This window comes from Lissotriton vulgaris, chromosome 2_1 (assembly GCF_964263255.1).
Source record: "Lissotriton vulgaris chromosome 2_1, aLisVul1.2, whole genome shotgun sequence".
Lineage (NCBI taxonomy): Eukaryota > Metazoa > Chordata > Amphibia > Caudata > Salamandridae > Lissotriton > Lissotriton vulgaris.
The window spans coordinates 697,377,758-697,400,892 of record NC_141687.1 but is presented as its reverse complement, the minus strand read 5'-3'; the positions used below and the strand labels follow the sequence as shown (position 1 = coordinate 697,400,892).

The following is a 23,135-nucleotide window of genomic DNA, read 5'->3' as shown; positions in this document are numbered from 1 at the left end:
ACTTCATCAGGGTTGTGGTTTCAAAACTTGTGTGATTTCTAAATGGCATGAAGTATCACCTCCTCGTTCTGTGTCTTCATAAGGATTAAATCCCTTTTTGTGTGGTATAGTACCTCCTAAATCATCTTCCTCCTTCGTGTGTCAGGGCTCAATTGTCACGAGAAAGGGGACGGAACTCGGCTGGGCTGACTGGAAAATATCATGTGTTGAAAAATGAATAAAAGTTGGATATTGAACACATTCTCAAACTCCTCACAATTGAATCTTATTCTTGTTCATTAATGATATGTCCTCAAACATACGACTGCCTGAATTGTGGCTGGAAACCGAATAATACATTAAACGCTCCTTTTCAAAGTGTTGCCACAAATAGCCTCTAAACAGAAAACTAACCCTTGTTTAGGATCGACCGCAGTCTTGTTGAAGATCTATCTTAGCTCAATACTTCTTACACAGGGTTTGAAATGCATCAACTCTTCCTGGAGAGCTATCTATATATCAAAATGTTATTGTTTCGGAGACTCTGCATAAAGACTTGATGGAGGAGGAAAAACTTTAGGGGTCTTTTACGCCTTCAGGCTGAGCAATTGACTTTAGAGAATTGAGCCTCAGCAAGTACATAATAATTCAGACCGAGTCCAGTATATTTTTAGCTGTCTTACTTGAGTGAGCCGCAATTTAACCCCTTACGTGCTCCCGTCGCGAATACTACCTGGCTGGTGCTGCGAACGTTCAGCGGCCGACGCGGCCCCGCTCACTCCTTAGAACGCCCGCTCTGTGCCGAAATAACGGCCGCGGTAAACTGGTTAATGCATAACCGATTACACACACTGAAGCACTGTTTTTCATGTTTGCACATATGCAGATACAATTTTACTTATCTGACTTTTCTTAACAGTGAAGAAAGAGAAATGCAATTTTTCCAGAATGCTTTTGTCTGATTTGACTGAGTTGACTGATTATTATTATATTGCTGTTTCTTCTTTGGGCTTATAAGAGATGTAGTCCCAGGTCCCCGAAGAGTTGTTTTTGTGCTTTAATGACTTATGTTGCCTCCTGAAAATTAAAGAAGAAAGAGAGTGATAAATAATCTTGTCTGTGATCCTGACTTGGAATCTCAGTCTTCATCTTCTTTAAGAATTGTAAAGTCTCTCTTATACTTCTCTGCCGTTGATATTCTTTGTAGTATATACCAACGTAGATGTAGCTTCTCAAAGAACCTGGCCATGTAAACCATATACTATTTTGGTATGCCACCCTGAATCTGCATTTTTGTTGAATCTAAAACTGGGGAGTCGCACAGGTGGTATCAACTCTTCTTGCAATAATCTGAATGCTCTAGTGCTGATATAAATCTAAATGGTAAGGTTTGTACCTATGACTGTAATCCATAAGAAATTCCTACAGTTTGTAAATAGTCACCAGCCACACCTGCCTGAGACTCAGATATGCTCAGTACTGTTTTGAAGAATGTGAAACACACTAGCAATGCATCTAGAAAGTATATTTTCGTTAACTTATTTTATAAAATATCCTCTTTTTCATATTTGTAGGTCACTAATCTGCCTGTGGAAAACATGCGCATAGTACTGGAACGGTGCTACAATGACCTGCGCCTTCTCAATGTGCCTAATAAAACACTGAAATCAGAAGGCTTTTTTAGAAGTAATAAAGTAAGTCATGTTTACATTTCCGGTAACTATTTAGTATTGAAGAACATGATAATTTACATAAACTGGATCAGTGCTAATACTCCTTGTCTTATCAGTTTGTTCAGTTTTGTTTTTATGCTACTTAGGAAAACTTGTTTTCTGCAAATTCCTTTCCTGTGCAACAAATAGGATTGTGAATTCAGCAAGTGTATTGTCACACTGGTATTGAACTGACACTAGTATTTTAACAGGCGTCTACTTCGTGGAATGTACGTCAACAGTATAAGTAAGTCTAGTAAGTGAAATGTAGGAAGGCAGTGGTGCTGCAACTCCTCGTGTAAGCATGCTTCCATTAGGTGTCTGTATATTGACACTGAAACACTCTTCCTAAGAGCAAGAGCCATTGCTTATTCACAAATACATTTAAGTGTCTTTGAATTCTTATTCCTTTTGTAATACGTTCACCATGATCTCATGTGTCTTAACACCCACAGATTAATACAATTCCATGTAATGAAGTAGTGCTATGCTGTATTCATCTGTCAAAATGTGTAAGGTATAAATGCTATTTTTCCAACTATAATAACAGCTGTAAACGTTTTGTAAGTCCAAATATAACCAGTTGGTAATCCCCAGATATTCAAGTTCTCTTGTCTTTGTGAGTTTTTGGTGTAGCAAAAATACTTAATTTTACAGTCTCCATGTAGAACATACTTCTATTGTGTACTTCGGCATAACAGGAATTCGAACTGGCACAAGTCTGTGTGACATAAACTTTAATGTTTTCTCCTAACATTAAGCATCTGATAGAGATTTTTGACTGATACATCTGCCTTTGGATTCCTCACTTTTTGAATTACCCCCATGCTCAGCATCCCATGGAAACCGCATGCGTAACGGTTTTCCCTAGGGCTCTTGGTAGTTTTTGTTGCAAGTCTTCGGGTCTTTTTAGCAGTGACCATGGCTACTCAGAGGAAATCCAGATTCAAGCAATGCAGGGAATGTGGGGGTCAGATGTTGATTACTGACCCTCATGAAGACTGTTTGAGGTATCTCTCGTTGGATCACGAAGTCGACAAAGTTTTCGGCATGCAGGCGTATGAACCACAAGGTATTGACGAAGAGGGAGCCCAAATTGTTTATGGTTAAAGCTAAACAACAAAAATGGGGTCCAAGGAGGTCACGGTCCTGATCCAAGTCACCGACTCAGCATACCTCAAAGCGTCAAGGAAGCATAAGAAGAAGCAACGCCATGGGTCTCGGCATCATTCGTCAAAAGATGACACGCCGCAGTCGGTGTCTCCGGCTCCCCAGCATCATCGGGAGGACGAAGTCTCTCCGTCTCCTTCTCCTAAGGTGACTCCGGTCCCGAGAGCGGTGACTTCACCAGCGCCAAGAGAAGCAACACCTCCACTGTTGCCGACTACTCCACGTCTGGCTCCACGGTCTTCGGCGCTGCAACCGGAGCCGATTGTGCAGTCTTCTCAAGCGGTCTCAGATCCTGGAGTATCCTGCCTTCCCGACTCCCGGTACGGATCCGTTGCATTTTCTTAATGCGATTTTCGGATTATTTGCCTGAGTGGCAAACCCTGCTGGTGCACCAGTTGGCCCCATGGGTCTGCTAGCGCAATCCCTGGGAGGTTTGCCACCTCACTTCACTCAGACGCCACTCATGCTGATGACTCCAGGGAGTTGGCCTCTCCCGGCTCTGAGATTTTCGATGCTGGTATAGTCTCTAGAGGGGTGAGTGCCACTGGACTGATCTTCCCTGGCACTGTGCGGTTCTGAACCGATGCAGACTCTACCTCGACCGACGTAGTCTACTATCCCAGTAGACCTCCCTTCGATGCCAATCCCGAAGTCACCGGCGCCACGTCTGGCACCTCTGATGCCAATTCCAAGGTTGAGGTCTAGAAGAGAGGCACAGAGGTTAATGGAAGAGGAGTAGTATCATGAACAACATGAGGAGGCTGGATACATCTCCTGAACGGGAACTCTCCACTCCAAAAGGTCTCCCAAGGCAGAAGGTGACTTCTTATCACTCTGTGATCAGGAAGGCAGCAGATCTGCTGGAGTTAACTCTACCCACTGCAGAATTGAAGTCTAATATTTTAACGGATGTGCTCCATTCCCCTTCTTCTGTCTCTGAGCCTTTGCTTCCTTTCAACAAGACTTTGACTGAGCCCATCTTTGATGTCTGACAGAAGCAGATAATTAAACAACAGGGGGTGGTGATGGACAGAGTTTCTGAATTAAGCAGAATACTCTCACCCAGTCAAGAGATCAGGGCTTGATCCAACACCGTTTTTTAGCTCACTGCACCATCCCAGCTCAGAACCTGGCTATATGCAAATTAGTCTGTCCCTGGCCCAGTGCATCATGGGAACAGGGCAGACCAAACTACCAAGCCAATTCTTTCACTGGGAAGGAAACAAGCTTCCGGGGACCGGTTTCTGGCATCACAGCCTTCTTCGGCCCGGCTTGCTTGAATCCTGATGGTGCAATGAGCAAGGGGCTCACGTCTGAGTATACCCTTCCACGCTTATGGTGGACAAAATAATTAAACAGGGGGTGGTGATGGACAGAGTTTCTGAATTAAGCAGAATACTCTCACACAGTCAAGAGATCAGGGCTTGATCCAACACCGTTTTTTAGCTCACTGCACCATCCCAGCTCAGAACCTGGCTATATGCAAATTAGTCTGTCCCTGGCCCAGTGCATCATGGGAACAGGGCAGACCAAACTACCAAGCCAATTCTTTCACTGGGAAGGAAACAAGCTTCCGGGGACCGGTTTCTGGCATCACAGCCTTCTTCGGCCCGGCTTGCTTGAATCCTGATGGTGCAATGAGCAAGGGACTCACGTCTGAGTATACCCTTCCACGCTTATGGTGGACAAAATAATTAAACAACAGGGGGTGGTGATGGGGCACAGGGTCAGAGCTGATTTGCATATCGCCATTGTCTAACCCAGGATGGTGTGGAGTGCAAAAAAACGATGGATTTGGGCCCAGATCTTTGGACTGGGGTGAATGTGTGACATTGATCCACATTCTGTCCATCACCTGTTTTGTTTGCAATTGCCGCCATAAGTGCCCTGGGGATGCTCAGACGTGGGTCCCAGGCACTCCACACCACTGGAGTCAAGCTAGCCGGGCTGATGAGAGGTGTTACCTCGAATCCGGTCCTCGGATGCTTGATTCCGTTCTGGGAAGGACATGGCTTTTGTAGTTCGGACTGGACTGTTCCCATGGGGCACAGGGTCAGAGCTGATTTGCATATCGCCATTGTCTAACCCAGGGTGGTGTGGAGTGCAAAAAAACGATGGATTTGGGCCCAGATCTTTGGACTGGGGTGAATGTGTGACATTGATCCACATTCTGTTCATCACCTGTTTTGTTTGTGACAGAAGCAGATGACTGCTCCTGCGGTGTCCAGGTCTTTGCTGAGTAGGTATAAGGTGGTTCCTGAGTATCCTGATTTCCTATCCACTCATCCATCACCAGAACATTTGGTTGTCCAGGCTTTGTGCTCCTTGAAACAGTCTGCAGGGTCATTCCCATCTACACCTGCAGATAGGGACTCCAAACGCATGTAACAATCCGCAAAGAAGGTGTTCTCTTCAGACAAAACGTCTCTCTAGTCAAATAATGCTTCATGGCTTGTGGGTCGCGATAACCATGCACTGATGTACTCAGCAATGGAAGTGCTCCTGAAACTTCCGCAGGACATTCAGAGTCATTTTTGGGAAGTTCTTTCTAATGCTCAAGTTATGGCCCGCCAGGTAATACAGTTGGATCTAGACACTGCTGACTCGGTTGCCAGGGCAATGGGTTTGTCTGTGGCAACTAGGAGGCACGCTTGGTTACGGGGTGGGTGTTCTCCCCTGAAGTCCAAGCTACCTTGTTAGACCTGCTTTTCGACGGATCTAGTCTATTTGGTGCCAAAGCTGACTCGACGCTGCAGTTCTTTGAAAACAGCAGAGCCACAGCAAGATCTTAGGGTCTCCTGTCTCAATCAGGGGGCTTTGGACACCACAGGTTTCGTGATTCTGGCAGGACTTTATCCTTTTGTGCCAAGCAGCATCCGCAACAGCTGTAACGGCAGGCAATCCCCCTGTACAGGTCATACAGGGAAAAGGGCTGATGTTGTCTGCGAGGTACAGCAGGGCAGCAAGTCTCCTCATCCTCCTCCTCCTCTTTCACCCCTCCAAATGGTACAGCAGGGAAGCAGCTCTAGCTCCTCCTTCCTAGAGCATGCTTGTGCTGTGGAAGGACAGTTGTCCCATTTTCTCCAAAATTTGAGTCCAGTTACTACATATCTCTGGGTGTTCAACATCGTAGAGAATGGGTACGCCCTATCCTTCAGAGAGTTCCCCCATCCTTTTGCTCCGCCTCAGGGTTTGTGCTCAGAAGAGCACTTCCTGCTTCTCCAGCAGGAAGTTCTATCTTTACTACAAAAAGGTGCAATCAAGGTGGTTCCGGGGCAGAAAAGGGTTCAGGGAATTCTACTCTTTGTACTTCCAGATTCCTCAAAACGAAGGTCGCTTGAGGCCGATCCTAGACCTCAGTTTCTTGAATTTTTACCTCAAACAAGAGAATTCAAGATGTTGACCCTGGCTCAGGTTCTTCTTGCGCTACAGAAAGAAGACTAGATGATGTTGATCGTATTTTTCACATTCCCATCCTGAAGCCTCAATAGAAGTATCTTTTGTTTTATGGTGGGGTCTCAACACTACCATTTTGGGGTCCTTCCATTCGGTCTTACTTTCGCACCTTGGGTTTTTACAAAGGTGATGTCAGTGGGGGCAGCACATCTCAAAAGGTTGGGGATTCCTGTTTTACCCTGTTGGGACGACTGACTGCTCAAAGCAAAGTCACCAGAGATAGTGCTGCATAATTTACAAGCAACAGACCTGTTGTTCGACTTGGAGTTTTCGATAAATGTATCCAAATCTCATGTGGGGCCCTCTCAGAGAAACCTGTTCATAGGAGCGGTACTGGATACTACTGTGAGTCGTGCCTTCCCACCTCTACAGAGTATTCAAGACATCAAGGCTATGATTCCACTTTTTCAGAATGGAGCAGCTGTTCCAGTCCTGAAGATCTTGCGTCTGCTCGCTCTGTTCGCTTCTGTATACTGTTGGTCAACCATGCACGCTGGCATATGAGGGCTCTCCAATGGTGCCTCGGCAGGCAGTGGTTTCAACACAACGGAAATCTCGAAGAGGTGGTTGGGAACTCCAGAGGCACTGCAGCGGAGTTGTTATGGTGGAATGTTCCAGGCAACTTGTCTCAAGAGAAGCCCTTTCAACCTCCTTCTCCAGTTGCCACAGTCATAACAGATGCCTCCACTCTATGGTGAGTAGCTCAGCTGAGGGATCTGGAGGTCAAAGACCTTTGGTCTCCAGAGGAATGACTGTTTCACATCAATCTTTTGGAATTGCCTGCGATATGTTTGGCTCTCAAGGCCTTTTTTTCCCTCCCTTCACGGTCAGTCGGTTTGAGTCCTGACAGACAACACTACCAAGATGTGGTACATCAATAAAAAGGGAGGAGCAGGGGGCGTGGCCTAGCGGGCGAAGATGGTGGACGTAGCTTGTTAGAGCTCCCGCCGGCCCGACAATAATCCGAAGCATTTATCCTGGCTCCCGGACCCACGAGGTGATACACCGACCTAGACTGGTAGCGGAAGGTGTGGAGAACCCATCGGTGTGCCGAACTAAGCTCCTGCGCCGCCTGAAGCTGAACACACAGCTGCAGCCCTTTGAGGCCTAGTCCTGGCGTGCGCAGCCGGGGCCTCGATTTTGGCGGTGACCGGGACGGGCGTCCCTGGAACTGACCTCCGTCGGGGATCTTTGGTGCCGCCTGGCTCGGCTGAATTGGTGCCGGAGTGGGGGTCGGAGACCCCATTGCATCCCCCCCGCCTCCTAAGAGGCCTGGTGAGAAGTGGGGGCACGGAGAGACGGCAGAGGCCTGAGCGTAGGCCTTGAGACCAGGGCCTAGATTTTCGAGCTCCCCGACCGCGAATGGTGGGACCCGAAGCCGGTCTGAACAGCGACCTGGGCGGCCCGCTTGCTGACACCCTGGTTGTGCCTCCTGCCCAGTAGCCGACTGTGGGCCCTGCCGGAGTGCCATTTGGACCCCTAGAGGAGCTGTGGGACGGCGGCTGCTGCGTCGTGGAGCGAGCAGTGAGTACATACGGCCCCAGTGGGGGTGGATGCTAGACCTGGTAGACGGAGTGGGGCAGGAACTGTGGCGCGCTGAGACCCCCCCTGCTGAGGAGCCCCGGACGCGGTTGGCCGCCTCCGGTCGGGACTTGCCCCGGAGCCGAAGGTGCCTGGTGCCTGGGTCCCGATTGCATTGCCTTCTAACAGTGTGTGTCAAGGCCTGGGCTGACCTGAACGTTCTGGGGCGCTGATTGATGAGGTGGTGGACCCCTGGCACCCGGAGTGGACACTTGGGAGGGACCTGCTTGGCACCAAAACGATGTCAGCTGCATAGTGGCACCCAGGTGAGACTGCTGCGGCCCCCTGGATGCGCCTTTGGGACTGAACTGGGGTCAGGTGCGAACCGGTTATTGGTGGAGGAACCCCCCTGTGGATTACCATACTCTGGGGCTAAGACACCATCCGACCTGTCCTGCTGCTGCCCGAGAGGAGCTCTGCTGGCTGCTGAAGTTGGACTGCCCTCCCTGAGTAACCCAGCCATGACCAGGGGCGGTGGAGGGAGTGGGTCCGCCAAGCAGGGACCCATAGACAAATTTACCGGGCCTAGTGGAGGGCCTAGTGCTGTCGGGGGTGGCCAGGGTGCGGGGCCCGACAACGCGGCGTTGATGGCGGCGATGACCCAATCTCAGGACATGCTGAACGCTAAAATAGGAGCGGTGGGGACTGATGTCACTCTGTTACGACAAGATCTTCGCAATGCTGTAGCCCGCATTACGGAGGCGGAAACTAGGATTACTGGAGTGGAGGGCGATGTGGGGACACTGAAACAGAAGGTGGCGGCCATGGAAAAAATCCAAAAGGGCTTGGCGCTCCGAGTGGAGGACGCGGAAGGAGTTGCGCGCAGAAACAACCTGCGCTTCGTGGGTTTTCCGGAGGATTGCGAGAAGGGACACATGGATAGCTTCTTGACACAATGGCTGGAGAGCTGGCTCCCCCTGGACGCACTGTCGCGATGCTTCATGATTGAACGCGCCCACAGAGCCCTGACGCAAAAACCGCCAGCCGGAGAACGACCTCGTCCGGTCATAGCCCGATTGCTGAACTTCCACGACAGGGACGTCCTCTTACGAGAAGCAAGAGCCAAGGAGACACTTATGTTTGAAAGTCATAAAATTATGATCTTCCCTGACTATACTAAACTTGTACAGCAGCAACGCCACTCTTTCATGGCAGCGAAAGCTAAGCTGCGTGGCTTGAAGATTCAGTACTCCTTGCTCTATCCGGCCCGTCTCCGGGTCATCTTCCAGTCGAAAACTCACTTCTTTGATTCCCCGGAGGAGGTTTTCAAGTGGACTGATGAGACAGTCAGGATCCGGCCGCACGCCCAGCCGGGCTTGGGCTCTGGCCTGTCGCGCGGATCCTCACAGGAGAGGGGCGACCCTGCTACCAGTAGTAAGCGACACAAGAAGTCCAGGTCACGGAAAAGGTCCTTCTCTTGTAATGGCCAGCCTGATGAGACACAACTTGACACTGACCAGTCGGGAAAAGAAAATTGAACTCTTGAGTGTGAGTGCTTCTACGGATTTTGAGGACTCACGAGGGGATGGCTCGAGGATGGGTTGTGAATACCTGCTCATCTGTTCATTGGGCGCATAGTGCCGCGGCACGCCACGGATAATGGCCAGGGCCTACCCTGGCTTGTGACATTGCCGCCAAATTGCCATGATGTCATAGGCTAATGTTGATGGGGGGTGGTGGTGTGGGTTCGGGGTGCTGGTCTTATGGGGCTGCCTAATCCCCCACGGGTGGGGGGTGGCCCTGAGGGGAAGGTTCATCATTTGAGGGAATAGTTGGGATCCATTGGTATGGTTGGCCTTGGGCGCTCTGTTTTGGGCCTGAGGCTCCCCATGCCGCGACAGATGCTTCAGAGTTCCGTGGAGCGTAGGGGTATGGGGGTGGGCTCCAGAGGTTGGTATGTTGGGGAGGGGATGTTGGGGGGGGCGAGGGGGGCTGGTGGGGGAGTCTGGGGTGGCCAGGGGGGTTTGCACGTGATTCCTAATGCCGTACCATTACTTGAGTGGAGTGTCTGGACTGGGTGCTGGGGTCCTCGGGGTCATTTCCAACTTGACTATGGTTGATTTACCGTGTTCGGGACTCCCTAGGGAGTCAATGAGAATATTAAGCTGGAATGTCAGGGGGATGCTGGACAAAATTAAGAGGGGAGCGGTCTTGCGATGGGGTAAGCGGGAGGCTGCTGATGTCTTGTTGTTGCAAGAGACGCACATGATGGGGACAAAGGTGCTAAGCCTGCAGAGATTTGGTTACCAACAGGTATTTCATGCCGGGTTCTTCAGGGGTTCGAGGGGGGTTGCTATTCTGGTTCACCGCAGACTGGCCTACACTCATGAGCGACAATGGCTGGACCCGCAGGGCCGCTACGTTTTTATTAAGGGTATGATTGGTGCTGAACCGGTAGTGTTTGGGAGTGTGTATGCTCCCCCCCGCTGCAGTGGTCCCTGGCTGAACGGCTGTTTGAAGTGTGGGCGGACGTCCCGGAATCCCTGGCTGTGCTGGGCGGTGACTGGAACGATGTTATGGACGTCTGCATGGATCGTAAGAGGCTGCAAGGCACGGTGGTGGCGGCTGTCCCTACCAGACTGAGTGCGGCGGTTGAAGGACTGGGCTGGGTGGATGTCTGGAGACATATGCATGCCACGGTGAGAGAAAATACGTATGTATCTGCTGTGCATGGCTCCTTTTCTCGACTGGATTATATTTTCATGCCGGGAGCATTCCTTGACAGAGTGAGAGAAGCCAAAATTCTGCCTAGGGGACTGTCCGACCATTCTCCTGTCGCAGTACAGATAGAGTTACATAGGAAGCATCAGCCGTTCCGGTGGAGGATGTCCTTGTGGCATCTTCAACAGGCAGACTATGTTCAACACATGCGTGGCGCGATTGCCCATTACTGGCAGGAGAATCTGGTCGAGGACGTCGACGCAGCGTCGGTCTGGGAGGCTATGAAGCCTACACTGAGAGGCGTAGATATAGTGTGGTGCGCGGCCGCCCGTCGTCGTCGTCTGGAGGCTATTGTCGCGGCGGCGCAGGTTGAACGCCTAGAACAGCGGTGTCGGAGAGAGGGGGACGGGGTGGCGGTTCGGTTGCTCCTGCAGGCACAACAGTCCTACGCATCTATTTTAATGGACGAGGCTCGGCAGGCATGGCTGGCCACGCGGAGCAGGGTGTATCAGTGGGGAGATAAGTCCTGCACTATGCTCCATAGGTTATGTCAACACGTCATGCAACCAGTTACATTGCCGGGTCTCACGGACGGTGAGGGAGTTTCTATTACAGACCCAGCTGCTCTGGCGGCGAGTTTTGCCCACTATTACGCAGACCAATATGCTCAACGGGACTGCCTCCCGGCTGATGCGATTGACAAATTTATTGCGGATCTGCGCCCCCGGGCTGTTTCCGATGACACAAGGAAATCCCTGGACCTTCCCCTCACAGCAGAGGAGCTGGGTGAGGCTTTGGGGCAACTCAACACTGGGAAGGCGCCCGGACCAAGTGGCTTTCCCTGTGAATTTTATAAAAAGTTTCAGCTTCAATTAGGGTCCCATTATAGGGAAGCGCTGGAGTTGGCGAGGGAACGGGGTTGCATGCCAGCAGACTGGCGCCACGCTGAAGTTGTGGTCTTTCAGAAGCCCGGTAGGCCCCCGGACCGTCACGAATTGTATCGCCCCATATCCCTACTCAACTTTGAGGCTAAATTACTGGCAAAAGCTCTGGCTAATCGCCTCCTCCCATACATGGCTGACCTGGTGCATCCGGATCAAGCGGGCTTCGTGCCGCATAGGACGACACGGCACAACATCAGGCGAGCGCAGACGGCCATCGACGCCATAAGTGCTTCTGGGGAGCGGGCGGCCTTATTGCTAGCGGACATAGATAGGGCATTGGACTCGGCCTGCTGGACCTACCTATTCGCCCTCCTACCACGCCTTAACCTAGGCCCAGTGTTTATTTCCTATGTCAAACTACTGTACACTGATTTAACTGATTCCGTGCGGGTGTCCGGGGCGATCTCGGAGAGATTCTCGGTCGGCCGGGGGACCCGGCAAGGGTGCCCACTATCCCCCTACCTCTTTGCGTTGGCCATGGAGCCGCTTGCTTCTTGGGTGCGTATTGATGCACAGCTTTGCGGCTTTGTGTGGAGTGGGGGACTCTCCGATAGAATTGCACTCTATGCGGATGATGTCCTCTTCTTTCTTACAGACCTCAACCGGTCCGGCCCCCGTATCTTGGAGATTATGCGCATATTCGGCGAGGTGTCGGGGCTCTTCCTCAATCCACGTAAGTCCACCCTTTGGGTACTGGGCGGGGGTTCCGGTGTCTACCCCTGGGCGTCGGCATTACAGGTGGCAGCTGGGGGACTGAAATATCTGGGAGTCTTCCCGTCCGAGTCCGCTGACATAGCGTGGGAGCGCAACGTGCTGCCGGTATGGGAGAAGGTTCAAGCAGACATCAAGACGTGGTCCCGGATGCCTCTTACAATCTTTGGAAGGTCTGCGATTTTCAAAATAGTCGCACTCCCGCGCATGCTGTACCAATTACAGAACCACCCATATAAGATAGACCCACAGTGGTTTCGTCGGGTCAACTCAGTACTGGGCCGCTTTCTATGGGCAGGGAGCGCCGCCAGGGTGGCACTGCGGGCATGCTTCCTGTCCACTTACTGTGGAGGGCCGGCCACATCGGACCTCTTATCTTACTATCAGGCCCCCCACCTATTAGTTCTTAACGAGTGGTGGTACGGCGATAGAGGAGACCCTGCATATGCCCTTGAGCGCTCGTTGATGGGCGACACCACGCTCCACACACTACTGTATTCGGCCAGGCTGCGGAAAGAATTGCCTCGGGCCACACAGGTGGTCTTCATGATCTGGCGCCAGGCGCTGCGCCGCATGGGATGGTGGGGTAAATTGACAGCGGAGACCCCATTGTGGAAGAACGGACTACTTCCCGCTTTGTCCTCGTTACCGGGATTTGAGGGCTGGGATTCCATTGGAATCTCTTCCCTTGGACATGTTCTGACTGGGACTACACTTAAATCCTTTCAGGACCTTAGCTCGGAATTTCACATGCCCAAATCCCAATTCTTTAAATACTTAGAATTCTGATAGATACATCTGCCGTGTGGATTCCTCACCTTGTGAATATCCCCCTTGCGTCAGCAACGTTCGGAAAATTCTTCGTAACACGCCGGCGTGGACGACGTCATAGGAGCACGGCTTCGCGCGCGACTCCGTCTGACGTCACCGACTCCACATAAGGCCCACGTCGGCGTGATGACGTCAGTTCCCTTTTTTCCGCGTCGTCGACGCTAACGGTTTCTGGGATCTTCTGCGATACTTTTGTATCTTTTCGCTGTTTAGCTGTTATTGTTTCTCTGTTGGAATTCGCTTCATCGCCGAAGATGTCGTTGAGGAAGACAGGTTTCAAACAATGTGGTTCCTGCTCCCGGATGATGTCGATCACCGATCCGCATCCCGACTGTCTGTGGTGTCTTGGTTCGAGTCACGATGTCAAAAACTGTCGTTCCTGTGACAAGATGAACCCCAAAGCCTTGCGAGAGCGGGAGACGAAGCTTCTGCATGCAAAGGTGAAGGAAAGGGAAGCCGGAAGGTCTTCGAGGTCAGTGTCCAGGCGCTCGAAGTCGAGACACCTGTCGCGGTCGAAGTCGAGGTCGGCTTCGAGGGCCAAGTCGAGGTCGAGAGAGAGATCAAGGTCCAGAGGGAGGTCGAGGTCCGGTTCCAAGTCGGCCTCGGGCCATGCTTCGGGCTCCTCGAGAAAGAAGCATAAGAGGAGTAAACATCACTCCAGACACCACTCTGGCAAGGAGTCTTCGGATTCGAGGAATAAGTCTCAAACATCACAAGGACTTCGTGTCTCCTTCTCCAGCTCAATCTCACGTTGGTTCTCCAGTTCATGAGCCGGAACAGGATCTGGAGTCGCACCATTCATCGGTGCATGAAGAAGAGGTTCCTCGAGCACCGACTCCGGTTGTGGAGCCTGAAGAACAAGAGGGCCAGGGTGCGCCTTTGCCGGATCAGCCTCCTTCGGAGCGGCCGTTGGGTTCGTACCCACCCTTTCCAGGTCCAGGTCAGGATCCCTCGCAGTTTTTAAACGCCATGTTTGGTGTTTACTCGAGGGCGATGTACCCCGCTGGTGCGCCTATGGGTCCCATGGGTCCTTTGTCTTTCAATTTGGGTGTGCCCCAGGCTTATGCCCCGGCCCCCTTTATGCCGTTTATGCCGACGCCTTGCACTCCTTGGCTCGGTACGGCGCCGCCGAGGTCGTCGACTTCGCATGCGGCTTCGCCGACTCCGGATCGGCCTCGAGTGGATTCGGATCGTGGTACTTCCCGTCCTCCGGCTCCTCGCTCGACGTCGGCTCCGGCGCCGGCGGAGTCGTGGCCGGATCCATCGACTTCGGTCCGTATGGAGTGGTCGAGGCGCAGGGCGTAACGCATCTTGGAGGAGAAGGAGTTTATGGACTCCGAGGTTGAGGAAGGAGAGTTGCAAGAGGGGGATTGTTTTGAAGACCTTCAGGACGCAAGTGGCTTGGAACTTTCTCCTGAGTGGGGTTTGCCAACCGTTTCTGACGCTCCATCTAAGGACTTGGCACCCTATCATGTTGTTATTAAGAAGGCTGCAGAGTTGCTAGGCTTGACTTTGCCCACAGTTGAATACAAGCCCAACATCCTTACGGAAGTATTGCATTTGCCTTCTTCAATTGTGGAGCCTACACTTCCTTTTACGGATGCATTGACTGAACCAATAAAGGAGGTCTGGAAGAGGCCTTTGTCTGCTCCTGCGGTTTCCAGGTCAGTGGCAAGGCGTTACAGGGTGGCTCCTGATGACCCTGAATTTCTTTCCTCGCATCCTGCACCGGAGAGTCTGGTAGTGCAGGCCGCCTGTTCCAGCAGGGCTGCGGGCTCTTTCCCTCAGGTGCCGGCAGACAAGGACTCGAAAAAGTTGGACCAGTCTGCTAAAAAGATTTTCTCCTCGGGTAGCATGGCCTTGAAGTCCACCAATGCTACTTGCCTCTTGGGGAGATACGTTCATGCGTTGATGGACTCTGTTAAGAACTTTAACGAGGTGGTCGCTGATACTCAGGCTGCAGCTCGTATGGTTATACAGAGTGGTATGGATACGGTGGACTCTGTTGCCAGAATTATGGGCTCTACTGTTGCTACAAGAAGGGCCGCATGGCTTAAGTCCTCCGTATTTTCTTCTGACGTTCAGTCTACTCTGTTGGACTTACCATTTGATGGGACAGGTCTCTTTGGCAAGAAGGCTGACGTAGCTCTGGAGAGATTCAAAGACAGCCGGGCTACAGCGAAGTCTTTGGGCCTTCAGACGAGGGGCTCTGCGACTAGGAAGTATAGGGGTTTTGGCAGACCCAATTTTCGTCCCTACAATCAAGGACAGCAGCAGCAGCAGCAGCGCCAGAATCCTCTGTATAAATCCTACAGAGGAAAGCAAAGGGGCCGTGGTCGTGGGCGCCAGGTCTCCTCCTCCTCCTCCTCTTCCTCTAATAACCAACCCCCTCCCCCTGCAGCAAAGCAGCCCTAGATCCGCCATTCTGGATCATGTGGCTCCGGTGGGGGGTCGGCTTACTCATTTTCTACGGGATTGCGAATCGGTTACATCAGATCTTTGGGTTCTCAATCTCGTAGAAAATGGGTATGCTCTTCCTTTCCAGGAGTTCCCTCCCAATTACCCTCCTTGCCAGGGTTTTTGTTCGGAGGACCACCTTGTTCGCTTGCAGGAAGAAGTCCTGGCTTTGTTCAAGAAAGGTGCGATAGAGGTGGTTCCAGAGCAGGAAAGGTGTCAGGGATGCTACTCCCGGTATTTCCTGATCCCCAAGAAGGATGGCAGGTTACGTCCAATCCTGGACCTCAGGATTTTGAATCTCTATCTCAAGCAGGAGAAATTCAAAATGCTCACTCTTGCGCAGGTTCTTCAAGCGCTGTTGGAAGAAGACTGGATGGTGTCGATCGACTTGCAGCATGCGTATTTTCACATCCCGATCCTGAAGTCGCACAAGAAGTATCTCCGATTTACGGTGGGATCGCAACACTACCAGTTTGCGGTCCTTCCGTTTGGTCTTACTACTGCGCCTCGAGTTTTCACCAAGGTGATGGCAGTGGTGGCTGCACATATCAGGAGGTCGGGGATTCCTGTATTCCCGTATCTGGACGACTGGCTGATCAAAGCGGAGACGCCCGAGAAGGTGCTTCCTCACCTGCAAGAAACATCGCAGCTGTTGTTCAGGTTGGGTTTTTCGATAAATGTGCCCAAATCTCACCTGGTGCCCTCCCAGCGCAACCTGTTCATAGGTGCGGTACTGGACACTACTGTATGTCGTGCATTCCCTCCTCCGCAAAGGATTCGCGACATACAGGAAATGATTCCTTTATTTCACAATGGAGCGGTTGTTCCGGTCCTGAAGGTCCTTCGCCTGCTCGGTCTGATGGCTTCTTGCATTCTCCTGGTCAACCATGCACGCTGGCACATGAGGGCACTCCAGTGGTGCCTCCGCAGGCAGTGGTATCAACACAGCGGAGATCTCGGGGAGTCAGTGAAGATCTCCAGAGAGACTGCTGCGGATCTGTCTTGGTGGGGCGTGGAAGGCAATCTGTCTCAAGGAAAGCCTTTTCAGCTTCCACCATCAGTGGCCACGGTGATAACGGATGCATCCACTCTAGGGTGGGGTGCTCATCTGGGGGATCTGGAGGTCAAGGGTCTTTGGTCTCCAGAGGAAAGGTTGCTTCACATCAACCTTCTGGAATTGCGGGCGATACGTCTGGCGCTCAAGGCCTTCCTCCCTTCCCTTCGCGGTCAGTCGGTTCAAGTCCTGACGGACAACACGACCGCGATGTGGTATGTCAACAAGCAGGGAGGAGTGGGGTCGCAGTGTCTCTGCAGAGAGGCTCTGCGCCTCTGGTCCTGGGTTCAGGACCACCAGATTTGTCTGATGGCAAATCATCTGGCCGGAGTTCTGAACGTGCGTGCAGACATTCTCAGTCGACAGTTCTCTGCCGACCACGAGTGGAGGCTTCACCCGGAGGTTGTTCGCTACATCTTTCAGATGTGGGGGACTCCTCGGGTGGACCTGTTCGCCACTTGCGAGAATGCTCACTGCCCGTCATTCTGCAGTCTCCAGTATCCGATGCAAGGAGCATTGGGGGATGCGTTTCAGTTGAGCTGGAGAGGTCAGCTCCTTTACGCGTTTCCTCCCATACCCTTGATTCCTCGGGTTCTGAGGAAGATTCGCCAAGACCGGGCCCAAGTCATATTGATCGCCCCGGATTGGCCAAGAAGGGTGTGGTACACAGATCTTCTCCACCTCTCCTCTCACCCGCCGCTCCGTCTCCCTCTCAGAGCAGACCTCCTCTCTCAGATGGAGGGGCAGGTTCAACACCCCCACCTCCAGACATTACACCTTCATGCCTGGAGATTGAACGGGGCAATCTGAACTCTTTCTCTCTCCCTAACGATGTGGTGGATGTCATACTTTCTGCCAGGCGTGACTCCACCAAGTCCATTTATTCGTATAGGTGGACTAAGTTTGTGTCTTGGTGTAGGGAGAGGGATGTTGACCCGTTAAAGGCTCATTTATCTGATATCTTGTTATTTGCTCTTTCTCTGGCACGGCAGGGGTTTGCTGTTGCCACTGTCAAAGGTTACCTTTCAGCCTTATCGGCATTCCTCTGCTTGCCGGATCAGCCCTCTCTTTTTAAATCACCTGTGGTTTTAAGATTTTTGAAGGGACTCACTAATAAGTTCCCTCCTTCTCCCTTTATTGTTCCTCATTGGGACTTGAATCTTGTGTTAACCTATCTGATGGGTTCGCCGTTTGAACCCTTACACAAGTGTCCAATGAGGCTTCTTTCTTTTAAGACGGTCTTAGTTGCAATTACCTCGGCAAGGAGGGTAAGTGAGCTTCAAGCTCTTAGTTCCAAGCCCCCGTTTTTGTCCATCCATGCTGAAAGAATGGTTCTTAGGACCAGGGCTGCTTTTCTGCCTAAGGTGGTTACTCCCTTCCACCTAGGTCAATCCATTACCCTTCCTACCTTTTATCCTCCCCCTCACCCTTCCAAGGAGGAGGAGAGGCTTCATCGCCTGGACCCGAAGAGAGCGGTTAGTTTCTATCTTGATAGGACTAAAGACTATCGAATAGACGATCAGCTCTTCGTGGGTTTTGCTGGCTGCAAGAAGGGCAGATCGGTGCACAAGCGCACACTTTCCAGATGGATTATTCTCTGCATCAAGATTTGCTACTCTCTGGCGGGTAAGGACCCTCCTGAGGGTATTAGAGCTCATTCAACTAGAGCAAAGTCTGCTACTTCTGCATTGTCTAGAGGTGTTCCTGTTGAGGACATTTGCAGGGCCACGACTTGGGCCTCCCTCCACACTTTTGCAAAGCACTACTGCTTGGATGCTGAGGTGAGGAGGGATGGCCACTTCGCGCGCTCTGTTCTCCAAGATTTCCTGGTGTAGCAGAGTGGACACCCTCCTCCGGGAGTGGGGACTGCTGTGGGACTCTATTCACAAGGTGAGGAATCCACACGGCAGATGTATCTATCAGAAGAACAAGTTACTTACCTTCGGTAACGCTTTTTCTGGTAGATACAATATCTGCCTGTGGATTCCTCACTGACCCACCCGCCTCCCCGTTGTCCACTCTGCTATACCTGACGTCAGACGGAGTCGCGCGCGAAGCCGTGCTCCTATGACGTCCTCCACGCCGGCGTGCTACGAAGGATTTTCCGAACGTTGCTGACGCAAGGGGGATATTCACAAGGTGAGGAATCCACAGGCAGATATTGTATCTACCAGAAAAAGCGTTACCGAAGGTAAGTAACTTGTTCTTCCGCCACGCGCTTGCTCCAAGCTTGGTCGGCCTGGAGCAACTGCCGGAATTCAGTCCAGTGGAAGCCAAAATCTTTATGGGAGACCTGGGAGACAAGAAGGTGTCCCGAATTTATCAAACCCTAGTCACTCATTGCTCTGCTTCTTTGCTCCCGCTCAAACACTCCTGGAAAAAAGATGTTGGCCCTTAGATGAGGACGATTGGAGGGAGGCCTTGGAATCACCACGTGGGGCTGCAATCGCAGTACGTCTCCGACTGATCCAGTTTAAATATCTGCACAGGGCATACTATACACGGGAGAGATTGTGGAGGGCGGGCCTGATTGCGTCCCCAGAGTGCCTGCGTTGTGGGACTGAGAGAGGTACGCTGTTGCACACGGTGTGGTCTTGTGTTGGTCTGACCCGGTTCTGGCACGGGTTTTGGAGCTGACTGTCAGAAGTGCTGGGGTGGGATCTCCCCTGCTCCCCCCGGTTGGGTCTTCTACACGTTTTGGAGAATGTGGGCGGGAATATCTACACACGTCACCTTCTGCTGTTGGGTCTGGTGGTGGCTAAGCGGGACCTGGCGAGGGCTTGGAAGAGTGACCGGGCTCCGCCACTGGGGGTCTGGAAGGCAGGTCTTGATTACTTTATGGGATTGGAGAAACCCGTGTTTGAGGCCAGAGGGTGCCCACGGAAACACTTTAAAATCTGGAAACGGTGGGCAGACTACAGGGGTTTGACTCTGGAGCCTCCGGCTGCCCCGGACGATGGCTTGCCTACAGTAGAGGACCTCCAGTCCTAGAGTGACACTCGATTGCTGTAATATGATCAATTGGTGGAGCTGTTGTGATCACGTGCATTGGGTTAGGGTGGGATAAGGGGTGGGTAGATGGGACACTGGGTAGTTGGGGTGGCTGGGGGTGGTAGAGTTTTTTTTTCCCTTTTCTTTTTCTTTTTTCCCTTCAATTGATTGGGTTGTATGTATATTGAAATGTGCTTTGCTACTTGACAGTGCCTTCCTGATTGTGGAAAACTGTAATTATCCCTCGCCTAATCAATCAATAAAACCTGTTGTGAAAAAAAAAAAAGGGAGGAGCAGGGTTGTATCTTTGAAGAGAGGCTCTGTGACTTTGGTCCTAGGCTCAGGACCATCAGATTTGCGTGATCGTAAATCTTCTGGCTGGAGTACTGAATGTACTTGAGGACAGTTGGCAGTACTCGGCCGATCACGACTGGCTTCTCCATCCAGAGGTGCTCCATCGCATTTTAAGGATATGGGGCTTTCCTCGGTTGGACCTGTTTGCCACTCACGAGAACGCGCAGTGCCCATCATTCTGCAGTCTCTAGAATCCAATGCGGGGAGCGTTGGGGGTGCGTTTCAATTAGATGGGGGCTCACAACTTCTTTACGTGTTTCCTCCCCATACCCTTGATTCCTTGAGTTCTGAGGAATGTTCACCAAGGCCGGGTCCAAGTCATATTGATCGCCCCAGATTGGCCGCAAAAGGTTTGGTACACAGACGTCCTATACCTCTCATCCCACCCTCCGCTCCGCCTCCCTCTCAGTGCTGACTTCCTCTCGCAGTCTCATGGGCAGGTTCTACACCCCACCTCCAGAGCCTGCACCTTCATGCCAGGAGATTGAACGGGGCAACCTGAGTTCTTTCTCTCTTACCGGATATGGTGGATGTTATTCTATCGTCGAGGAGGCACTCCACCCAATCTGTCTATTCTGGTAGGTGGGAAAAAATTGTTAAATGGTGTGGAGAGAGATCTATTGATCCTTTGAAGACCCAGTTGTTCCGAGTTTCTATCTTTCCCTTGCTCAACAGGGTTGTGCAGTAGCTACTGTTAAGGGCAACTTTCTGCCTTGTCTGCTTTTCTCTGTTTACCAGATCAACCCTCGTTTTTTAAATCTCCCATAGTTATGAGAGTCATTAGAGGTCTCACAAATAGGTTTACTCCCACTCCCTTTATCATGCTTCAGTGGGATTTAAATTTAGTTCTCACTTTCTTGATGGGTTCTCCATTTGAACCTTTACATAGTTGTCCCGTAAGGTTCTCAGCATTTAAGACAATATTTCTGGTTGCAACCAATGCTGCTAGGAGTGTGAGTGAGTTGCAAGCTCTATGCTCCAGGCCTCCATTTACTTCATTTCATGCAGATAAAATGGTTCTTAGTACCAGAGCTAATTCCTCTACTCACGTTCTATCCTCCCCCTCAACCTTCTAAGGAGGAGGGGAGACTTTATCGCCTGGACCCTCAGAGGGCGGTCAACTTCTACCTTGATAGGACTAAGGACTTCAGGTTGGATGGCCAACTCTTCATTAGATATGTGGGCAAAATGCAGGCAAGGCTGTCCCAAAAGAGTTCTGTCCAGGTGGTTCATCCTCAGATTCAAGATCTGATATGCCTTGCCCAAGAAGGAGCCTCCTGAAGGTATTCAAACTCATTCTACCAGAGCTAAGTCTTCTTCTTTGGCTTTAGCTAGAGGTGTCCCTGTGGAAGACATCAGCAAGGCAGCACCTTGGGCCGATCTCCATACTTTTGCGTAGCACTATTGCTTAGATTTGGAGGTGAGGAAGGACGGCCATTTTGCAAGTTCTGTGCTGCAGGATATTTTGGTATAGGTAGGCAGGCACCCTCTGCCAGGAGCGGGACTGCTTGGGGATTCAATTCAAAAGGTGAGGAAAACTCAGGCAGATGTATCCTTCAGAAGAACAAGTTACTTACCTTCAGTAATGCTTTTTATGGTAGATACAGTATCTGCCTGTGAATTCCTCACTGACCCATCCACTTCCCTGTTGCCTGCTTGCTTACACTGAAAAATAATCCATGTTTATTTATGTGATTTATGGTTTAAATCATGCGATACTTGACTCCAGGATATGTCTATGATGAAAAATTTCCGGTTTTGTCTATGTTGGTATACTGTGTATAATTGTATATTGTGTTGTTTCACCCGTTCGCCTCGAAGGCATGAAAAAAATGGGTGGAACTGACATTAGCACGTAGGTATTTTTATGGCTCCGATTTCATCACGCAGAGTTGCATGTGAAGCATTCCATTGTGACGTCCTTGACGATGTGCGAGAGCGAAGGATAAAAGTTTCAGTGGAATGCTGCACCTGGGGGTAATTCAAAAGGTGAGGAATCCACAGGTAGATACTGTATCCACCAGAAAGTGTTACCGAAGTTAAGTAATTTGTTCTTCTAGCTTAGAATATTCCCCAGGTGTCAGACTGGATCCGTAAAATCTTGAGTAGGACCTCTAATCACGACTTGGTGTTGTGGGCGCCGTCTGCGCTGGATATGACGTGCACGGTGCCTATATATGCGTCACCACAACACCTTGATATTCGTTACTTTCTTTCTGTACCATCTGCACGCATCCGGAAGAGCTACCCAAGTCCCTTTTTGACCACCATTTTCAACTTTTTTTCGGCTCTTTTAAGAAATTTGGCTCCCAGTGTGCTTAAGGCATGTCCCCTTAAAAGCCAATGGGGATTAAACCCTGCAGACATTTTCACCGTCAAATATCAGTGACAGATCTCCATTTGGTTAGGCTGTGATTCCTGGAACCTGACAATCGCTCCAGTGACTGTCCTTGAGAAGAGATTTAAGAACAGTGATGGAGATTCTGGTGGCTCGACATCGGAAGACTATGCACTGCTGCAGGTCCTAACCAACTGCAAGGTCCCTTGCCCGCTCTCTGAGTTCTTCCATCAGTCATTATTGCCATCAAAAATCATCATTTGGCAAGTCCCTTAAATGCAAAAATCTAAAAAGTTCAAGCGCTGGTTGACTGTGCTGCACCGGTTGAAGTCATTGGGCGATGCGTAGGGATGACCCTGCAATTCGAAGCCCCGCTCCTGAACTCCACCTGTGATGCCCGAGTCTGGGGCTACTATGCACCTCCCTGAATTTCTCAAAGCTGGAGTGACCCCCTTCCAACTCGAGGAATTCTATGAGGCCATGCACCTCTTATTTGGTTGACCCAACCCCTCTGGGAGCGCCTTCAGGCCCTACTGGTTGTGGAGGTACCACGCCTGGATTTCCACTGGCAGTTTCATCTTTGGTGCCAGTTGCGCCTTCTGGATCCGTTACTGAATCTGGAGTTAACCTGGTTAACAACCACAACCTTTGCCAGGATTCGTCCTTGTGGCACTGTCCCTGGCACATCTGAAGCCTCTTGCGTAGTCTACCTCATAGTCCTTCCTGACTTCAATACAGAGCCAGACCATGTCGCTCCACGTACACAATATGTATAAGACCATGTGAGTTGGAGACAGTGCCTCCTTTCTTTAATACACTCAGTTGGAATTTTGGATGGGATCTGAGAATCCTTATGGCTACTCTGCCCCTCATGAAGACCCTTGGCCCAACCAGAC

The 23,135-nt window shown here is 51.0% G+C and overlaps 1 protein-coding gene across 4 annotated transcripts in view; it reads left to right on the top strand.

The window, feature by feature from the left end:
* The window catches only part of USP47 (ubiquitin specific peptidase 47), a 1,494,847-nt gene that overhangs the window by 885,631 nt on the left and 586,081 nt on the right, over nt 1-23,135 (top strand). For all 4 annotated transcript variants that reach the window (XM_086955947.1, XM_086955945.1, XM_086955948.1 and 1 more), the window contains one exon: nt 1,554-1,673. In XM_086955947.1, coding sequence (XP_086812073.1) covers nt 1,554-1,673 — 120 coding nt within the window. The remainder of the gene's footprint in view (nt 1-1,553; nt 1,674-23,135) is intronic.